General features: G+C 42.4%; 1 protein-coding gene across 1 annotated transcript in view; it reads left to right on the top strand.

Annotated features, from left to right (window-relative positions):
• baiap3 (BAI1 associated protein 3) overlaps positions 1–10,299 on the top strand; it is a 67,791-nt gene extending 57,492 nt beyond the window's left edge. Inside the window, exons 23-33 of the mRNA XM_056288156.1 lie at positions 1,684–1,779; positions 2,815–3,030; positions 4,554–4,622; positions 4,718–4,797; positions 5,066–5,174; positions 5,768–5,839; positions 5,974–6,057; positions 7,368–7,488; positions 7,593–7,716; positions 9,413–9,618; positions 10,196–10,299. Coding sequence (XP_056144131.1) covers positions 1,684–1,779; positions 2,815–3,030; positions 4,554–4,622; positions 4,718–4,797; positions 5,066–5,174; positions 5,768–5,839; positions 5,974–6,057; positions 7,368–7,488; positions 7,593–7,716; positions 9,413–9,618; positions 10,196–10,299 — 1,281 coding nt within the window. The remainder of the gene's footprint in view (positions 1–1,683; positions 1,780–2,814; positions 3,031–4,553; positions 4,623–4,717; positions 4,798–5,065; positions 5,175–5,767; positions 5,840–5,973; positions 6,058–7,367; positions 7,489–7,592; positions 7,717–9,412; positions 9,619–10,195) is intronic.
• Positions 10,300–22,230: the final 11,931 nt, after the last annotated feature.

Raw genomic sequence — 22,230 nt, 5'->3', positions numbered from 1 at the left:
ATGGCCATGCCTCTTTGTCCTGATAATGAGCTGAGCAGCAGTGTTTTCTACTAACTGAAGACGATGGAGGGAGCCCTTAGTGATACCCGAGTAAAGTGTATTGCAATAATCAAGCTGAGAAGTAGATAAAAGCATGTAAAACTATTTGCAAATCGACAATTGATAAAAAATACCTAATTTTAGAGTTCATCTTGAGCTGGAGAAAGCATATCTGAACAACATGGTTGATTTGATTCAAAACTGAGGTTAGCATTGATTATTACCCAATGGTTCCTAGCAGTATGCTTAAAACTACCTGATAGACCACCAAGATTAGTAACAAAAGGGCTGATGGAATTTGGGGGAACAAACAGAATGACCTCAGACTTATCATCATTAAATTTAAGAAAATGTTCAAACATCCAGGATTTAATGTCAGAGAGGCAAGCTGTGAGATTTACTAGGGCGCTAGAATCTGTGGGTTGTAGTGGCATGTATAACTGAGTGTCATCAGCATAAAAATGGTAAAACACATAATTATTTTGAATGACCTGGCTAAGGGGTGGCATGTATATAGAAAAGATAAGGGGGCCAAGAACTGAGCCTTGAGGGACACTACAACTCATTTAGCCATTGAGGAAGTGGAGTTACCCAGAACAACAGAAAAAGTTCTGTTAGAGAGGTAAGAGCGTAATAAACCAAGAGCCGAGCCCTTGATGCCAACCCAAGTCTCTAAGCGATGTAAGAGGATACAGTGATTGACTGTGTCAAAGGCAGCACTTAAGTCTAAAATAACTAAAATCAAGCAGTCACCTCTGTCTGCAGTCAGCATTAGTTCATTAGTAACCTTAACTAGAGCTGTCTCAGTACTATGAAGTGTTCTAAAACCAGACTGCAAACTGTTAAAAAATACTATTAGTGTTTATAAAACAAATCAATTGAGATGAAATTACTGTCTCCAGAACCTTGGATAAAAAAGACAACTTGGAGATTGGTCTATACAGGACAGGTGATCTAAATTAGGTTTCTTCAGCAATGGGTGAACAATGGCATGCTTAAAACTGTCTGGAAAAGAACCAGAAGCTCGAGAATTATTAAGAATTTGCAGAATAATGGGTCTAACAGTTGAAAATATCTCCTTGAGCAGCTTAATGGGAATGATGTCTAAGATACAACAGGAAGAGTTCATATTGGAGACTGTACTCTAACCCTGAAATATGAGTGAGACATTTTATGGACAGCTCAACATCAGGTTCAAAATAAGAAGTGGAGGGACCATAAATAACAGAATCAATTACCCTAAAGAAACGTTAGGATTGTGACATATTATATATATATATATATATATATATATATATATATATATATATATATATATATATATATATATATATATATATAGACACACACACACACACCGAGTAAAAACAAAATGGATTCAAACTCTTGATTCTTACCACACTACACACACTCGCATGCACATTAGCTCTGCAGGCATACAGGTAAACAAATGCAAACACAGAAACACACAGACACACACAGACACACACACACACACACGTACAGGGACACGTAAAGGTTGAATGACCGGCTCTAAAGGTAGTAGGCCTGAATGCCGAACATTAGAGTAGAAATCACAGTTAAAATTGACAGTTTCATTCTTAATGACCGGACTGACAGGACTGTGGGTTTCTTGTTTCCTAGAATTTCTGCAGTGAGGCTGTGTATTTCTCAGAGATGATAACGCGCAAGATTGAGCGGAACCAGCTGGGACGAGACCACAAGAGTCTCACAGTGCAGGTAATGCCTGTGGGCAGACGGGGGGGGGGGGGGGACGACCTCATGACGTGAGATATAAATGTCAGTGCTTGCCTGGCAACACAAAAGCCTCAGTGGGAGATTGTTGAATTTAATTGTCCTTTTTATTCCACCAACATCATTGCACAAAGACGCCAGTATTTCAGCAGCAACACAAGTTGTGTTTTGCTACAACAGATATGATTGATACTGGTATCGCTGATTTAGCTTGCCCTAACCAATTCAATTCAATTTATTGTCATTAAAAACAATGTGCAGGCACATGTTAAAAATGAAATAAGGGCTGCGGCTTTGCCAACAGTGCATGGCAGACATAGACAAACACAGCAAACACAGTATAAGATATACACAGATGAAGACCAAAAGCTAAAAATAATTTAAAAAAGAGCATGAGTACAAAATATTTAAAAATATCCACAGACATTCAGTGGGTAGCCAGTGAATAAGAAAGCCTTCTAAACCAAAACGGAATCTGTTTAGTTTACACTGATCAGGATTTACCTTCCAAAAACTGACAAAAAGCAACTGTGACTTGCAACTGTTTGGCTGCGGAGGGCAATTGAATTCAAAATATAGCACCTTTTCACGTGAGCACCGAGTACTTCATTGTCGTGAAGTAGCCATATGTGTATCGAGTGACTTGAATGCCGCCAAACAGAATTCCATGTTGGAATATCCTCCATCCTTGTCTGTCTTACATTATTCCTCAGTAATTGTTTGGATAGTCAGTATGGTACTCTCGATGGTAGCATTCTCATAAGGATAAACTATTGTTCTTCACCATCACCTCAACTGCTCATACCCATTAAGGCATCCTTGACAAGCTGTGAATGGGAATACATGCACCAGTTGCTGAGATAACTCTTCATTATCATTTATATGAATGTCCCCACCCACCCGATCCCTGCCTTGGCTCTCCTGTAGCCCTGCCTCTTTTCCTGCTGTGCCTCTTCACCCTTGTCTGTTACTCCTCGTCCTCCTGTTTTTCCTACTCTGCTCCTCCTCACTATCTGCTAGCTGTGCATCGCCCTCAACAACATAGAGCATGTGCGTGTGTTCCTGGGGCAACTACCCCGCGATCTGGACTGGCAGGGCGTGGAGCAGGCGATGGAAGAGTCCTGTGGGGCCGAAGGGAAGGAGCAGGTTTACAAGGCGCTCAATGGGCAGCTTTACAACATGGACCTGGACCTCCAAAGAGAAGCCAAGCGCCTCATCACCATGCTCACTGATAAGGTACCCCACACAGTGTGAAAGAAAGACTATTAAGTGGTCAAGATAGAAAGCTTAGGGGCGCCTGGGTAGTGTACCAACACGGAGATTGCCCGTTCGAATCCCGGTGTTACCTCCGGCTTGATCGGACGTCCCTACAGACACAATTGGTCGTGTCTGTGGGTGGGAAGCCAGATGTGGATATGTGTCCTGGTTGCTGCACTAGCGCCTCCTCTGGTTGGTCGGGGCACCTGTTTGGGGGGGGGGCTGGGGGAATAGTATGATCCTCCCATGCGCTATGTCCCCCTGGCGAAACTCCTCACTGTCAGGTGAAAAGAAGCAGCTGGTGACTCCACATGTATCAGAGGAAGCACGTGGTAGTCTGCAGCCCTCCCCAGATCGGCAGAGAGGGTGGAGCAGTGACCGGGACAGCTCGGAAAATAGGGTAATTGGTCAAGTACAATTGGGGAATAAAAGGGGAACAAATCCAAAATAAAAAGAAAACTAGAGACAGAATGCTTTCACTAGGCAGGGCTTTCACTTATGTGTATAAGTGCAAAAATAATGTAATTGGGTACCATATTTAATTCAAGAGTCATGCATGTTCCACCATACTATCTGTGAAAACATGGTTCATTTGTGCATTTCAAGATTAATGCAATTACTTTTTCTTGGGTCTCTGGAACATTTCCTGTAATCCTTGCATCTACTTACCAAACATCCACTTTCATGCATTACTGATCTGTATTCAGAACAGGGTCTCGCTTCCTTCTTGTGTTTCGGGGGTTAGAGATATTACATAGAAGTCCTTCAGTGTTGTCAATGGGGACTGTAACAAGGGTGCTGCCACTGGATGGGTTCAGGATGGAAAAGACGGACAAGTTTTTGGCGGAACACAGCTTTTTATTTAGCATATTGTCCCTTTTCTTTTCACGCACGGGCCAGTGTGCTCTGGTGCCGGAGCCATCTCGCTCTTTGTTCAGCTGACTCCTTTCGCTCTCTTTCTGTTTCGCCATCTGTGTTCGCCTGAGTGTTCATCAATGTCAGTCAGCCCAAGACCCAGCTTCACTGCGGTATTAAAGGACAGGTTGTTAGTTTGACACACCTGAGGCTACCACGTCTGCTGTCCCGTGAGCCATGCTCCCTCTCTTCACTTGCAGCCTAGGCTAAACCCCACCCCTCTACCTACCACAAGGATGAGACCGGTGGAGTGTACAGTTTCATGAATATTTAGTAATAATGAAATCAGTTCAGGCTCTAGGTTCCAGTAAGCACAGCATTTTCTTGTCATTTAATCAATTGCTATGGTGGAGTGCAAAGTGTTTTTCTTTTAAGTGCAAAATAGCAAATGTCTTTTTCTTAAAGTGTAATGCAATGTAGATTTTGTTAAGCACAGATTTTGCTTTTCACTTATTTTATCCTTTTGCAAAACCCTTATACAGTATTGTTCTACATTCTGTGTGTGTGTGTGTGTGTGTGTGTGTGTGTGTGTGTGTGTGTGTGTGTGTGTGTGTGTGTGTGTGTGTGTATGCATGCACATGTTGCAGATGCAACCTGAACTGCGAAGATACATCCAGCATATCAGCCTGTCCCCAGACTCCATCAACAATGACGAGGTAAGTGTCAGTCGGAAACACATATTTGCGCATTCTCCTGGCAGTGACGTTTGTCAGCGCACCTTCTCATAATGGTGAATGTGACATTGTTTCAGGCTGTGTCCCCTCTTATGAAGTACTTGCATGACACGATGGTCATCCTAAGTGAATCGTTAATGAAGGAAAATCTGACAAGGTAATTGCCTACCCACATTCCTCCTTTTCTCACCTCAGATATGAACTTTAGGCCTGCAGTAATAATAGCCCTCTGACACTTGTGGTAACATTGATAATTATCCCGCATCCAAAAAACAATCTAAACAAGCTTAAACATACATAAGGAAAAGGGGACGGCTGGAACTGGTGTCAGGGTAGCATCAGTGGGGTAATTTGAAGTGCTGATGGAACAATGCGCCGCCACAATAACAAACAAGAGTCTTTCTACATCTGCTATACACCCTTAGAGTTCTCCAAAGCATGTGGGAGCTTCTTCTGTGTATGATCCTGGACACTGTGGCAGAAAACAGGGGGGTCCAGGTGGAGTTCTACAACCGCTTTCAGTATACACTGGAGGTCAGTACTTCGCCTGCTTTGTCCTCCAGTTTGCTTTTAATCTTTGTAACAAATCCAACACATTTTACGGCATCCGACTGATCTTAGGTAGACCATGTGAAAAAAAGGTAGATATCCTTGCAGGACACGTTTAAGCTCACTTTAAGGCATCAGTCAAAATTATCATTATCACCATCACTGTCATCATCATTTGGTTCTGTATCCTGTGTGGGATCATTAGCATACGTAAGATATTTACGAGGGCACTAACAAGTAGCTCATTGCTTCATGAGACTCTCTCTCTCATGAATGACAATGTGAGGGATTCTGAATTCTAATGCCAATTAAAGTAGCTGGCAAGAGACGTGACAGATTTTGCATCGGAAATCACTGTCTGTTCTGTGAGTGGGCTGAGTGTGCTGTTTGGTTCACAGATGTCCTATTGGTCTACCAGAGGTATCATGTTGTTCGTGTGAACACTACAGGTCCGCTTCTATGCCAAAACATATGTTCTGTTATGAAAAATGGGAGAGAGGCCTGCGAACAAATTCTGTTAACAGCCAGCCCACCATTTGTAAACTCACTGTTATTCCAACATCCCCTTTCCCCTTCAGAATCTGCTGCAGTTCTTTCATGCTGAAGGAGATGGTCTCGCCACAGATGAAATGAAAAGCGGCGATTACAAGGTTGGACTCCTGGTAGCCTGTATGAACCAGGCCCCGTGAATTTAATGCCTTCATTGTTAAGTTCATGTCCCCCGATACGACATGCCCCTCTCCTTCCTCTTTCTCCAACTCTGACACACTACCTGGCACTGTAGGTCCTGGATGAAGAACTCAGGCTGAACAAGTGTTCCTCCGTTGAGCTGATTGAGCAGTACTTTTTGGAGAAGATATCCCATCAGGTATACTGGCAAGCAACTGGGCCAACACATCTAATGTTTACACCCTGAATTGGAAATGGCAGTGTTTAAAGAAAAGCACACAATCATTTGATTATACATCTCACTCATGCCATTCAACCTCCAATGATGAGTTCCTCTTAACAGTCAACAACGTTGATGTGCTGTTGAAACTGAAGTAGATTTGACCTTAAGGTGATCTGTGCTTCAGCAGCGGTATTTTAAATTTATTCATAACTAATTGACTCACAAGCCGTGTTTCTATCTAAATGTTAAGCTAACTTTGAGACAACTTTTAAAAAGGCCAAAAAAATTATACTACACATTAGGTGTGTTTCCAATAACAGGTTTTAAAGTACCCCTCCAGACACGTTTTAAAGTTTAAAAATACTCTGAGATGATTAATATATTGTTTAACATAAAAAGTAAAAGACAAAAGGCGTGTAATGACTTGGTTGGAATGAAAACCTTCACCCACACCGGCCCTTTCTGGATAAGATTGCCCACCCCTGGTCTAGATGCCGGTGGTGGTTGAGACTCTGGAGGTAGATACCCCATACAAATGAAGTTAATAAAAATAATAATAATACATTTTATTTGTGGGTGCCTTTCAGAGCACTCAAGGACACCTTGCAGAACACAGTAAAAAACAAGCAGCCCTGTATCAGACAGCATCAAATCAAAACAAAGAAGGGTAGACAATAAAAATTTAACACAACAGATAAGTATAAAATCATCATCTGCACAAAACTCAATGACACGTGGATCAGACTGAATATGCCAGTTTGAAAAGGTACGTTTTGAGATGGGATTTGAAGGTTGAAAGAGAGTCAATGTTGTGAATTTCTTGTGGGAGAGAGGTCCATACGGAGGGGGCAGAACGACTGAAGGCTCTAGTCCCCATGGTAGTCAAGTTTTTATTGAGGTGGTGATGAGGTGGAGGTGGAGGTGGGTTGCACTGCATGAAGTTCCGCGAACAGAGTGACAGTTTGGCTATGACTTTGAATTTTTGGCATGCAACGGCTGATTGGTTAGCCAAGGATGGCCAGAAAGATGATTGGTTAGCTGTGATGACGTGCAGAATTAGTGAAAGAGACATTGAGCTTTGACGGCATTGGAAGACGGAAGTGATGGAAAGCAAAACGCCAGTGATACTTGGAATTTGGTGAATGAATGTGACAGCATGAGAAAGCGGAAAGAGCACAATAAAACTATGAGATGAATGAAAAAAGGGAAATGACGTGAAAGAAATGATCTACCTTATTGGAAGTTTTCGCATGGGCTTCACATAAAATTCTCACTGAATGTTCCAGAGGACACTGAAACACACCCGTTTTGGTCGGATCAGCGTGAAGTGCTACTATGACGCTGCGGAGCAGAGGCTGACGGTGGAGATCCTTCATGCTGCAGATATCATTGCACTGGATGCCAACGGTAAACTGTGTCGCAGTCAAAAGGATAAATGGGGAGTTCTTGTCTGATACTGGTCCCAAAGGTGTTTCGGATTTGCACTTGATGCATGTTCTCCTTCCTCTCAGGTCTGAGTGACCCCTTTGTCATCGTGGAGCTCTGCCCTCATCACCTCTTCCCCATGGCCAAAAGTCAGCGCACCCAGGTCAAACTGAAGACACTGCACCCCGTATTTGACGAACTCTTTTACTTGTAAGTTAGTTTTACTTTTTCTATTATTTATTGTTGAATAAGTTATTACAAATTTATATGCAAAATATTTTTTTACATAGGTATGTATACTTAGTTAATTAGTGAGTTAATGGTCAAATGTGTTCTGTATTTGTTTAATATTCTGTAATGTATTTATATACTGTTTTAAAACTGTTATTTATGACAATGTAGTTTGGTCAGCTTCCTCCTGATGTGTACATGTTCATGTTAATTTTTCTCTGTGTAGGGTGTTCGGGTAGTGTAGGGGTCTATTCCGTTGCCTACCAACACGGGGATCGCCAGTTCGAATCCCCGTGTTACCTCCGGCTTGGTCGGGTGTCCCTACAGACACAATTGCACGTGTCTGTGGGTGGGAAGCCAGATGTGGGTATGTGTCCTGGTCGCTGCAGTAGCACCTCCTCTGGTCGGTTGGGACGCCTGTTCGGGGGGAGGGGGAACTGGGGAGAATAGTGTGATCCTCCCACATGCTACGTCCCCCTGGTGAAACTCCTCACTGTCAGGTGAAAAGAAGCGGCTGGTGACTCCACATGAATCGGAGGAGGTATGTGGTAGTCTGCAGCCCTCCCAGATTGGCAGAGGGGATGGAGCAGTGACTGGGATGGCTCGGAAGAGTGGGGTAATTGGCCGGATACAATTGGGGAGAAAAGGGGGGGGGGGGTTTCTTCTGTGTGAATGTTTCTTGAGCGATATGACTAAGCCAGTGCAATACTCAAGTGTTGGAATACTGTTTTGTTGAGACCAGGAGTCTCAGGGTTTTCTAAATCCTCAGAACGTTTACATTTTGCACTCTGTACAGAAAGATACCTAACATTTCCTGATTTGCCTTCACTCCCTTTATATAATTTTGTATTATTCTCAAATACTGTTTTTTTGTTGTTTTTTTTTGTTTTTTTGTTTTGTTTTGTTCTGTTTTTTTTTTTTCATTTAAAAATGTTAGTGTCGTTTTCTTTGTTATTTTATGTGTGTAAAATATGAAGAACAGCTTCTACCCTCAAGCTGTCAGAATTCTGAACTCAGTACGCACCAGACCCAGATCCGGTACCACCTGAACATTTCAAATATTCACCTGTACTTGTTTGCCATTGCACAGTATTGAACTTCATATTTGAATGGACTTGAATTAAGCTGGAATTCATTCTTGAATGGACTTAACCGGGTAAAACTCGAGCCCAGTACTTGGATGCACCGTCCTTGTCTTGGTCTTGTTTTAGTCTTGTACAGCTGTCCTGATGTTTTTCTCTGTTACGACACTGTTTTGTGACGTCTGTTGAACCGTTGTAATGTTGTGCCACTGTGCTCTCATTGTTGTACTGGTTTTTATGTCAAGGGCTGCTGTTTCTGTCTAATAAATGTTAACTGTCACACCGCGGGACCTGTGAGAAACACATTTTTTGTTTTTGTACACCTCTGTGACTGAAATGACAATAAACACACTTGACATTATCTCACCAAGTCAAATTCGTTGTACGTGCAAGCTTTTTTGTTTCAATGTGAGACGTTTCTGGTGTTTTTCTGCTTTTAAAACTCTGTTCATCTGCGTGTGTCTTTGTGTTGAGCATCCCAGATAGGTAAATTCCTAGCACTTGCTCTATAAACTAACAAGGAATCAAAGTTAAACTAAAAGTAAAACTTGACTCAGCTTGACTTGATCTGATTGATCTGGTGTGTCTTCCAGCCACGTCAGCCCTGAGCAGTACAGACACAGGTTTGCCTGTTTGGCCTTCACTGTGATGGACTATGACTGGCTGTCCACCAACGACTTTGCCGGTGAAGCTGTGGCGCCCCTCAGTGACTTCTGCTGGCCAGGGAGACCCAATGCCTCAGCGGCTGGCAAGAACGTCCAGCCGGTCATTCTTCACTTGTCTCGCAGCAAACCCAGTGGTATGACAACCACGCCAGGCAGTATCGAACCACCTTCCACTCAGGACCACTCATGTATATGAAAATATGTGCATTTCATGCATCGCAAGAGCAGATTTGTTGTTTTAATTATTAGCTTTACTGTTGAATGATTCTGCATGTACTGATTGCACCAGGAGTGCACTATGTCTATCAGAAATACGTAGCACAAGTCCTATTCAGTACATGGAAGCAGACTGAAACAGGTGGATGGAGGTTGATGAGCGACAAACAAGCAAGCATAACAATAATGGCAGTGGCAGCATAGGCAAAAATTTGTTGTTTCTCCCGTTAAATACATAACCTTTAGCGGTTGGTGTATGGTTATACAGCTGAGGCCAACTAGGTCAGCTGTCAGCAAGACCTTTTCCTGACTGGGCTTGCCCTGCTCTTCCAAGCACTGACATCCTACAGGCCTCCAGGGAGGCTCGTCGGATCAAAATCACGGGATGGGTTTTCAGTCACTTGTGTAATTATACATGGAGAGCCCATTCAATCTAAAGATAATTGTGTCAGGTGCAGGAACTGCTCTCATCTCTGCTCTGCTGTTCCCCTCCAGAGAAGCCAATCATGAGGATGCTGGATGCACGGACTGGTGACAGGGAGGCTCAGGAGTTTGTCCGCAGGCTGAAGGAGGTTGAGAAGTCCATGGAGGAGGAATAAGGGCTGTCAACCCTGCCTGCTGTATCGGTGTGTTTCCTGACAATGTCTTGTGACATGTGATTTTGTACTTGTTCTATGTTTACACTATTTGAAATTTTTCCAATCCAGTTGTATATGTGCAGTAATTATGCCAAAAGGAGAACAGGAGGGAGGCAGTTAGACTTCATAACTGTTTCTCAATTGGGAGATGAGCATCCTGTCACTGTGCAACTCTCTTTATCATCTCAGCATAACTATATTTGAGAATCTGCTGAATAGTTGATCCTAAATGTTCGTACTATATATTTTTTGTAAAGAGTTTATTGTTATCTTTGTTGTATTATCTTTGATATGATAGATTTGACATTTTAGAGCTATTTTGTGGTAGTAGCGTACATATCAATGGTAGTCAGTCTAGGTCTACATCTATACCTCAAATATGCTTATTAGTTGTATAAAAATCAGTAAGGGTTGTGGCCTTTTTTTCAGTCTAGCTGGACAGCATGGAGACACACTGCAAATGCATATAGAATGCAAAGCACTAAAACTTTGTTCTTTATTCTTCTTATACCGCGGCTCACTGAAAAAAAATCACAGGTATGAACACAATACCCATTTCTTGTGGGAGACGAATGAGGTTCTACACATAGCTTTGGGGATATGGGATTTATGAGAGTTGGTGCAGAGGACCTTCCCAGTCATGCTTTCGAGACCAATATGACCCTTCATAGGCGGGGAGGCTGGACTTGGCATGAGGCATACTTGTGCCACAGTTTTCATTCATCCTTCTTCCACTGCCATTCACAAAGTCAAATTTGGGCTGTTGGAAGCTGTAAAGAATGCTGCACTATATGTTTAAATCGCATAGGGGACGGGGGCCGTATTGGTAATGTTTCCTAACCTTTTATGGTTATCACTGTACATCACACCCTGATACACCCTGCCATTGAAAGAGAGGTTAATCAGGGGATACACAGCTTGATTTGCAACAATAAACTGATCAGGAGAACAAAATATTTGATAGCCCCCTCGCAAGAAATGTAATTTATTGGAACTATAATCCTGTAACTGTGGATCGTAGATATTGTGCCCAGGGAAAATGGATGGCACCATGATGCTAATGAGGCATTATACAAAGATGCAAAATTAAAATTAGGAAGGAATAGTTAGGTTGGCAAGTGTAGAAAGACAGACACACACTCGTTAGGTTGATTGAAGATCATGTGACAGAGGGGAATGATTTAATGGGGAATTATGGTGGCCAGGAATGCATAATACAAAAACATTACAAAGCAGAAAAACATATTAACCACACAGCAACAAGAACTCACACCACAGTGATATTAAGCCACAACACAGAGTTTTCCAAACCAAAAACCAATTGAAAACACAACGGTGCAGCCACAACACAACAGCATTTAGCTGCAACACAAAAACATTAAGCCACAACATAATTGGGCTACAACACAACAGAAGTCATTCCATAACAAAAGTGAAAGGTGAACTTGAACTCCTCATTTCTCCCCCCAACTCCTGCCAGAACCATGTCCCCATGATTCACCTGTTACAAAGCACTGCAACCTCTTTTCATGGGACAGTACTCATCGGTGGACATTCACGCAAACAAAAACACTGATTTGAAAGTCAGAATGCACTGATACTACTTTCCGTACTAGCAATATTGATTTGAAGTACTCAAATTTGAGTATATTTGATATTTATTTCAGAACCAATTGTCATTATCGACTCAGTCAAGCTATCTTCCAGTGACATGTCTGTGAATGTTCTCATTCATCCAGGTCATGGTTATCCAAAGGAGTTGAATCAAGTGCAACTATATATATATACCAAGTCCAGTTGCACTTGATTCAACTCCTTTGGATCTTCCAGTGAGATTAGATAAAATGCCTGTGTACACCAGGGATACAAGTGAAGATGAAATTATTGTAGAAATCAGTTGGAAATAAAATGGGATGTTCACCTCACTTCCACTGTGGAAAAACTTTGGTTGTGATTTGGCCTAATGCTGTTATGTTTTCAATTATTGCTTGCTTTATCAATGTCAGTGTGTTGTGGCTTAATGTTGCTGCGTTGTAAGTTATTGCTGTTGTGTTTTCAGTTTTTTCCTACCGTGTAAATATTGTGTTATGCACTTCAGATGATGAATGGTGTAAAAGCATGGTTCACGGATCAAGTCCCAGTGTCGCCTCCAGCTTGGCCAGGCATCACAGGGAACAAAGTTGGGAGTGTTCCTGGGTGGGGAGCTGGTGGGTAACTTGTGTAGCCATTGTAGTTAGCGACTACTACAGATGGTAGGGCATATGTTCAATTGTGGGTGAATCTGGGGAAATACCGTTGATGTGTTACATCCCCCTGGATAAACCTGCAGCTGGCTGGTGAAGAAAAGGAACTGACAACGCCACAGACATTAGCGGACACACATGGTAGTCTTCACCCTCCCCATCCACAGTTGGGGCTGTGCAATGGTGGGATCTTAGGAGAATAGAGAATTGGATGTGCCAAAATGAGAGAAAAGGGCAAGAAAATGTTTAAACTAAAATTTAAAAAAAGGCAACAACACGTGTGTTATTTGTAACACAACAGTTACAAGGGGTTTTTCGATAGAGATTGTAGATTTTTTTATTTATTTGTTTTTTTTAAATATAGTGAAGTCTAGCTACTTAGATCTGAAGCCACGTGGACCTGGAAATGAAAGTCACTCACATAATCAGGGTTAGCTAGACAAATCCAGCTCTATGGGAGTGAGGAAAGCAAAGAGTAGTGTTTTGCATTTGTGACACACTGTGTCCTTGTTTTAGATTAACAATCACCTTTATCTCTATAAGGCATCTTATGGCCGTGAAATGAGAGAAAAACTTTCATTATTCCAACATCATTTTAAGGAAACATTCTCTTTGCGCAGGAACCAGAAATTGCTTGAAAACGTCAGTTTGTGTCCATTCTAGGAGTCCGGTCTTTTTAAGTGAGGAGAAAACTGGGTGATAAATGTGTGCTATGGCATAGTCACGCTTCAGTTGTCCTGTTGACATTCTTCGACTGAAATTGGTCCCATTGGCCTTACAGATGTGATTTAGTAGTAGAGCCTCAACTCAGTTTCACACTGCTTAGTGATTTTGTGAGCACTGCCTTAAACGAAGGGTATTTTCAGAACAGATGCATGGTTAGCTTTGTGAAATTAATACGAATTACTAGCCACATCCCTCTTTACCCAGGGATAAATGAAGACTTGTATAAAAAATGTAAAAAAACACTCAAATCTTATGATAAACATGAAATTCTTATGCAGTTGAACATTCATTAAACTAAAAAGGCCAGCTACAAAAGTACAAATTCTTAACGTCCTGGCAATGGAGTAGATTTCTGGTCTCAGAGTAGCTGCTAGCTAGCAAGCTAATGGTCAGACATCAATGTAGCTTACAGTTTGAAACTGGTGAATATAGATACACAAGCAGGTCAGATCCGGGTGGAAGAAACATCTAAATATAACATGCAATCTTGTTTGTACCTCACTGAAAGTATAAAGAAAAAACGAAACAAAAAAATAGATTTTGTTTATGTTTACTAACACTCTGAATAAACTTTATTTTCTGGCCTAATTCTCTTAGCTAGTTAAAGGAGAATTTGACTTCTTTTTTACAACCCGGGTATAGTTTTTTTTTTGTGTGGTTTGGTTGTGATATTTTATTCACTCGCTTCATTTTGGAGGCTTTGGATATGGGACCACCGCTGGACACTTTTCTGCAATGGTGTCTTATGGTGCCACAGGATACGAGCCTTAAACTTGTCCTTTCAACCAAAAAGAAAGAAAAACAAAAACAAAACAAAAAACCCATAGTACCTCAGTTAGACGGGGTACATGATTTTCCACTCTCTAAGAATTGCCAACTGTGCTGGCCAGGTAGTTTATCAATGATAGATTGATGATATCTGTGGTAAATATAGGCTGCACATTCCTGCAATTTGAGCCAGGAAGCAGCTCAGCAATGTGATGGTCCATTATTGATAACTTGGACATTTCGGGTCATAACTTATCTTGCATTTTCATTTTCAGTTCCAAATATATGGTTTAGGCCCTGTGATGGCCTGGCGGCCTGTCCAGGGTGTCTCCCCGCCTGCCGCCCAATGACTGCTGGGATAGGCTCCAGCATCCCCGCGACCCTGAGAGCAGGATAAGCGGCTCGGATAATGGATGGATGGAATATATGGCTTAGATGATTGGGTTGGGTTAGACTTGTCAGAAAAAAGATCTGATGTTTGTGTCCTGATGCGCTGTAAGATGCTGCTGTAAAGCTGAGTCCAGTGATGGTCCCATGTTCAAGATCTGCACAATGAAGCTGGTGAATAAAATATTATAACTGATATGCAAAAAGGCAAAAACTATGAAAATAATACCCAGGTTGTAAAAAGGAACAAAGGAATTATCCTTTAACCTACGAGCCAGGCGCATTCACCAAGCTGATTAAAATAGATGTGTGTTGAACTTGGCAAACTGGATGTGTGGTCACACGTATGAAGTATTGTAGCAAGTATAGTTTCGTTCCATGGTGTGAAGAAAAAAAAAACACTGGAAAAGTGAAATTGTAGCAAGGACAAAGAACTTTGCACCAAACCCCAGCACCAATAGCATTGTAATACACAATAACTTATTTTACTGTAGCTGCTTGATAATGCTTTGTCGCTAACCTGTGGAGTCGTGGTAAAACAGGCGCGTGACACGAAAAGCATCGTCTAAGTCTTGCAAGTGTTTGCTGCTTTAAAGTGATTGTTCAGGTATTTAAGAAGGTAGTTTTTCATCACAGCATTGGATTTCTGTCCGGCAAAAATGCACTCCCTTCTCTGGCTTTGTTTTTCTTTTGTTTTTCTTTTTTTTGTTTTTTGTTTTTTTGGATCTTGTTAAGATATTGTTGGTGGCATGTATTAGCATATGCTAGCAAGAACAAATCTGAAATCATGTGCTATATTCTAATCTAGTTAATTTTTCATAGCATAGTTTATTTTGTTGACTGACTTCAACATGATCTTTGAAATACCTTTTCGGACCTGCTGATATCCTCCGTATCCTTGTTCGCAAAAGCTAACAAAGTACATTCACAGCTTCTTCTTTTTTTTGATGGATACAGTTTGTGATCAGCCAATTTTCTCATGTCCTGTAAAAGTCCTCCCATTGAACACATGTGGAAATACAACAGGAAAGCTCAAAAACATCAAATGAAAGCAGTCTATCACCAGTTGTTTTATGTACACGATCAGATGAGTGTTTTTGCAATATAAAACCACCTCTGCTGAAGAACAACAGCTAAATATACATTCTCTTCCAGCATGGCCTTTCGGATCGAACAGTCTCAAAGAAACTGATCCATTCATCTGGACTAGAATCTGGTCCAGACGATCAGACTGCACAGATTTAGTGATTTGACATGAAACTCTCCACATTCATAATCATGTTTATTTCATCTTCAAACCACTTTATGGACATCCCAGTATTATCACACTTACAAGGTTTCAGAGAAAGGCATTTTGTAAGAGGCTGTAGTTTTGTTGTCCTCGTAAAAAGGAGAGCTCAGTCACGAAAGCCTCGACATTTAGTTTGGAAATAGATGGCACGGGATATTCAACTGTGAAATAGTCACACTTTGCAGCTCCTTGTGTCACTGCTTTCAATGCTGACTTTAAAAAAATATGTATATATAAGGTATTGAAATAGAAATATCAGTGTCTTATTGATAAAACTGAATGATATATTTGTTGTCTTAGGGTCCAAATCTAAATGCAGCAGATCAATTTATCTTGAAAAGGAAAAAAAAAGTCTTCTAACTGTTACTGTAAAAGTGAAGAATTTGTCCTTGAATTGTAAACGACTGTGTTGTTCTTTATTGCATCATCCCTTTGGGAGATGTCTATGATCTTGAATAAAGATTGTATTTAAATATGGATTTTACACCATGCTTTGATCATTACAAATGCTTTGTGCTTATGCCAAAGTTGCATGACTACATGAAATCTGTTTGATTAAATTTTGACTAAATGTCGGTGGAGCGAACGGCACGGTAGGGCAGTGGTTAGCGTGGTCGCCTCACCAAGAAGGTCCTGGGTTTAAGCCCCGGGGTAGTCCAACCTTGGGGGTCATCCCGGGTCATCCTCTGTGTGGAGTTTGCATGTTCCCCCTGTGTCTGCATGAGTTTCCTCCGGGTGCTCCGGTTTCCTCCCACAGTCCAAAGACATGCAGGTCATGTGAATCAGCTGTACTACATTGCCCCTAGGTGTGAATGTATGTGTGTTTGTGTCAGCCCTGTGATGGCCTGGCGGGCCCTGTGATGGCCTGGCTGGCCCTGTGATGGCCTGGCAGGCCCTATGATGGTCTGGCGGCCTGTCCAGGGCGTCTCCCCGCCTGCCACCCAATGATTGCTGGGATAGGCTCCAGCATCCCCGCGACCCTGAGTAAGGATAAGCGGTTTGGATAACGGATGGATGGATGGATGAATGAATGTCAGTCGAGCAAGAAAAGAAAAGTGTGAACTGTTATTACGATATCTTAAGATAAATTCAAAAGATCTTAATGGCTGACAGACAGTACGTTAGCTTGGTGGTTAACACTGTGGTCTCACTTGCCTTTCTGTATGATGCTCGCATGTTTGCACCATGACGTCTTACTCGTTCCATACAGTACAAATGCTCTGGGCCGATGCAGCCCTGCTCGTCTGCGTTTCCCCCTCCCTGCAAACGCAATTATCCTCCCAGTCATTCCTCCCATGTTCCTCTCCTCTGGATCCATGTTCTGTTTCTTTCTCCAAATGACCTTTAAATACCTCTGCTCACTTCCACCGGAGCTACCTGAAGATCAAAAACACACCCTGTAATTCCACCAAAACACAAACACAGAATGAAATAATGACTCACAACCTCTGGCTCGACACCACAGGACCAGAAAACTGACCTCCTGACAGCGTCATTGCAGATGTTTCGTGTCAGTGTGTGTATGCGTGGATGTGTGTGTGTGTGTGTTTGTGTGTGTGCATGCTACAGAGTGTAACTACATTTTAAGTCATCAGACACCCAGTGATGGCTCAGGTGTGTGGGGAACCTTGTCATCTAATGCAGATATCTTGCCCTCTAGTCAGAGTCTGGACACATGACCTTCATTAGCCATCTGACTCTGGTTCTTTGCAGCCATCAACCTCTCAGGATGGTGACACCACATTGGTTCCCTCCACAAACATCTCCTCATTGGATCAAAACTGTTATGTTGCATACAGTATATGACTCTGAGAAAATATGAAAAGGGTTCAAAGAAAAAATAAAGTAGACCGAGCAGGAGCTACAAAGAAAGGGAGGTATTACTGGGGTTTTGTGTGTGAATGTCAACCACTAGATGTCATCACGGTTTTATTTACAACTGGTTCAAACTACAAGGCCACAGCAGAGAGCTTCTTGTTACACATGCATGTTAGCTGATCTGTAACTGAAGTGATTATTAAGTGAATTTTGCAGCTTTATCAGGAGGAAACTTGCCAGAGTTTTTCTCATATTCACCATCATCTTGGGTAACGATACACAAGTTTGCTGCCTAGGGGCCGTGCTGTCTCAAGAAACTATCACTTCTGATTGCTTAACTGTTAAACAGCTACAAAGTTAGGTTGTGGTATGTAAACAAAAAGCTAGTTTATGACAAAATTCTAAGCAAGGAAAAAAACTTGAAGCCATTTTGAAATAGATTGCTGCACCTCACATTTCTTTGCATGACATGTTTGTTGATGTAGAAAGAACGTATAACACGTAGATTCTAGAAACACCCATTTTGTGCCCTTTTGATGAACTTAATGTGCAAAAAGAAGACATATTTGGTGAAATGATATCAGCGCTACACCCACATGAACAACATTTGGGCGGTGGGTGATGCTGCAGATGTGAGTCACGAAGGTTGCAGCTGTGACATCTGACACATACGTAAATGTTCAGAGGCTGACAGACGGGACAGAGGGCCACTATGGACCAACAGGGTAGTAACGATGACGGCTTTACATAAGGATGGAAGCTGGAAGAATTATTCATCCTCCTTTCAAGAATCTCTATTTAATTCTTATTTTCACTTTTATTACAAATCAGCCAGTGTCCTTTTTTCTGTCTGGTGTATCTGTTTATCATAATTGTAGGATGTCTAAAGAAGCATGTACAGGTATGTCCTGATGTGTGGCATGTGCATTTTAAAAAAAAAAAAGAAAATATCTCAGGAAAGTTAGAAAAAAATAAAATGAAAGCAACCTCCTACCAACCATTTCATTGATACAATAAGGTTGTTGTTTCTCATTAGAAAACCATCTGTGCTCATTCTGCACAATGAAAACTGATAGCAGTATGATCCACTGACATGAACACTGCACTCAAGATGTTCGCTCAGTACAACTAACAGATGGTGACTGAGAAAATTGCACAATAGTCAGTGAAAAGAAATTGTGACATGCCTGCTTGTATGTTTATGCAGCATGCACACAGAGACAATGAAGGGATGAAAATGACCATTGTGAGGAAAACCCTTTTTTCCAACCTTTATAAAAAGTCATGGACATTTGAGGCCTTCCATCTTTATCTCCTTTATCCCGCCTGGGAGGATTATGCGTTTGGTCGTGTGTGTATGTGTGTGTGTGTCAGTCCGTATGTTTGTGTGTCCGCTGCTAATCTCGCAAACTACTGGGCCTATCAGCCTAAAAAAAACATTTGTGCACAGTTATGACTGTATGATGAGAAGAACTTCTTGTGGTTGCGGTGATTCAAAACCTTCAAACAATGTTTGTCCTCGCTATCGCCTCTCCCTCTCTTTGTTACAATATTGGCTAAAACAAGGTTGTGCTTATGTGCTCTTATACTGATGTCACCACTAGAGAGCACTGTTGTGTTGACCTGTGGTCTATAAAAGAGCATGCGCAAAATAAAGAAACCAATATTCCGGTTACAGCAACACCGATGAAGCGCACGCGTGATTTTTCTCCGTGAAATGAGTCTAGTTGAGCCGGTATTCCTGCCCTCAGAGACGACAACGTCAACACTTCATTCACTCTCTAGCTCACTCGACCAGCGCTGCTTTCTGTCACTGCCCGATCTAAGTCAACCGTGGATGTGAGTCGTGCATGCACACGCATGCGCACGGTTGACAAATCGAGCAGCGACAGTGTATGACTCTTGAATGTAAACAAGAAGTCGGTCATATTTCGCAAATCAGCAAATCATTCGCTGCTGACCTCAGCAACGGAGAACTGGAGGAACACTGGATAAACCAAAAATAATAACCTCTGTCTTTATTTTCATAATTTTGTAACGACCACGGATGTGTAGACTCGCTAGCCCTTGGCTAACGAGTCGGACCCTTTAGCCTACTGGTTAGCGCAGTCGCCCCGGGTTCGCGTCCCAGCTGCGGCGGCCGGCGGGTCCCCGGCTGCCCCCTGAATTCGCTGCAATATAATAAAGCTGGGTAAACTGTGTAAGCATACGCGACTCATATGACGGCCCCTTCCGCGTCCTGGAACGGGGAACTAAGCACCTGGTGGCGGATTTTGGGGGCACGGCCGAGCATGTTTCAGTGGACCGAGTTAAACCCGCACACCTGGACTTGACGCAGCCGTTGGAGTTAGCCCAACCTCCTCGTCGCGGTCGTCCCCCGGCTCCGCCTCCTCCCCCCGTGGAGGCTCGCGCTGCCTCTTCTGCGCCTCAGGCCGACCTCCACAGGCCCGCGTCAATGCCTCCCAGAGACACTCCGGCCCCTGTTACCCCGAGCCGCCGCGGACGGCCTGTCGTCCCCCCGCGCCTGCCTGACTTCGATTACTAGGGCGAATTCTGGGGGGGGGGGGGGGGGGGCTCATGTGGTGGACACGTATTGGGGATAAAATTCCCCCCAGGAACTTAGGGTTAAGTCAGGGTTGCCCTGGCATGTTAACGCAGGGTTAAGTTATGGTTGTTCAGCCAGTTTTCTGGTTATTCTTGCCGCCTCCGCTCAGTCGAGCTGTGGTTTTGTTGTCTCTCTAATTTACCGTTGATTAAAGAAAGTTGCCTACACGGCTAAAGTGTGAACCTACGGTCTTATCCGTTCCTTCGGCTCTACAACAGTTATGAAGGGACAACTTCCTCTAGGTGCATTCAAAACAGGAAGTGTTGCATATTCTTGTCGCTGCCCGATCTGAGTCTGTAACGATGTTATGTTAACAATACACATGGGTGACCTGTTGGTGTCAGTATAACATGATGTGGATCGACAGGAAGTAAGAAGACGATAACGGGTGCAAACCGGAACCGCGGGAGAGAATAAAGCAGCTAGCCGAGCTAGCAAGACGTTCCAAACACGGTGTTTCTATTAATATATATAAGAACATTACATTACATGGTACCAGGACAGGATAAACTTGGTCAAGAGTGACACAAGAATGGATGCATTGAAACCGCAAAGTCCGTTGAAACTGACTGGAAATTTGGATGCAAATTGGAGGACGCTCAAGCGGCAGTCTCTGCTGTATTCTGCGGCTGTCGGAACGGACAGTATGGTAGATGCTAGAAACAATAGGAGTCTACAGTACTTTTGTGTTTGCTCGAGCAGAGGACAACAACAAGTTTGATGAGGTCTTAAAAAAGTTCGATGAGCACTGCCTCTCGAAAAAGTATGAAACATATGAAAGGTACGTTTTTCGCTCACGTATGCAGCACCAGGGAGAGTCTTTTGATAGCTTTCCCACAGATCGCACAGTCTTGTAATTTTAGTGATCTCAGAGACTATGATTAGGGATCAGATAGTGTTTGGGACAAATGACAAGAAGCCCCGAGAGAAATTATTGAACGATACAGAACTCACGTTGGAAGGGGCTATAAAAGATGCCAGGCCAGTGAGCTAGCACGCCAACGTGCACTGATTTATGATGAGCCTGCACACGGAGCAGTGAGCGAATATGGCGAGATGGTGAATGCTTTGACGGTAAAAGGAAAACAGAGGAGCAAATACAAGGATAAGAACAAGGACGAGATTTTCATTTGCAAGAGATGTGGTGAAAAACACAAACCAAGACAATGTCCCGCTTATGGGAAAATGTGTGCAAAGTGTAAAGGGACAAAACCATGACGCAAAAATGTGTCTCTCCAAAGATAGAAAGAAGGGACATAAGGTGCACACAGTGGAAGAAACAGACGACTGTAATGATTTGAGTGAAACTGTTTTTCATCAAGATGGTGTCACATAATGAAGATGACAGCACACAGGACACTGCTCAGACTGTAAGTAATAATAATAAATTAAACTTACATAGTGCTTTTCTAACACTCAAAGTCGTTTTAATGACTGTGAGAGTCATTAAAGTGAAAAGTACTGTGAGAGGTGACAAATGGATTGCACAACTGCTAATCAATGGAACAATTGTGCCATTTAAGATAGACACTGGGGCTAAAGCTAATTTAATTAATGAGAATGATTTCAAGGCACTTAGAGAGAAGTCTAAAAGAATATCAGGAGAGAAAAAAACACCACTGAAGGCACACAATGGACAGTCAATTGAAACAAAAGGACAATGCCAACTCAAGGTGACAGTGAAAGGCAAGCAGTATAACCTGTTGTTTGTCATAGTGCCTAATGGGCATGAATCACTCCTGGGAGACAAAGCTTCTTAGGACCTAGGATTGATTAACAGGATCTATCGGATAAACCGTGAGAACATAATGATGGATAAACAATGCAAAGAACAAAACCACCCGCAGTATGAGGGAAATGCAGCAGACATAGTAAGATAATTTCCTTTTGTTTTCAAAGGATGTGGGACATTACCTTACGCTTTGTTTTCAAAGTATGTGGGACATTACCTTAAAATCCAACGCAAGAGTGATGCCAAGCCTGTAGTGCATGCCCCAAAGAGAGTACCAGCACAACTTTGAGCTGGCTTGAAAAAAGAACTGGACCGGATGACA

The sequence above is a fragment of the Lampris incognitus genome, chromosome 10 (assembly GCF_029633865.1).
Source record: "Lampris incognitus isolate fLamInc1 chromosome 10, fLamInc1.hap2, whole genome shotgun sequence".
In the NCBI taxonomy this organism is placed as follows: Eukaryota; Metazoa; Chordata; class Actinopteri; order Lampriformes; family Lampridae; genus Lampris; species Lampris incognitus.
This window is presented reverse-complemented; position numbering and strand designations above follow the sequence as displayed.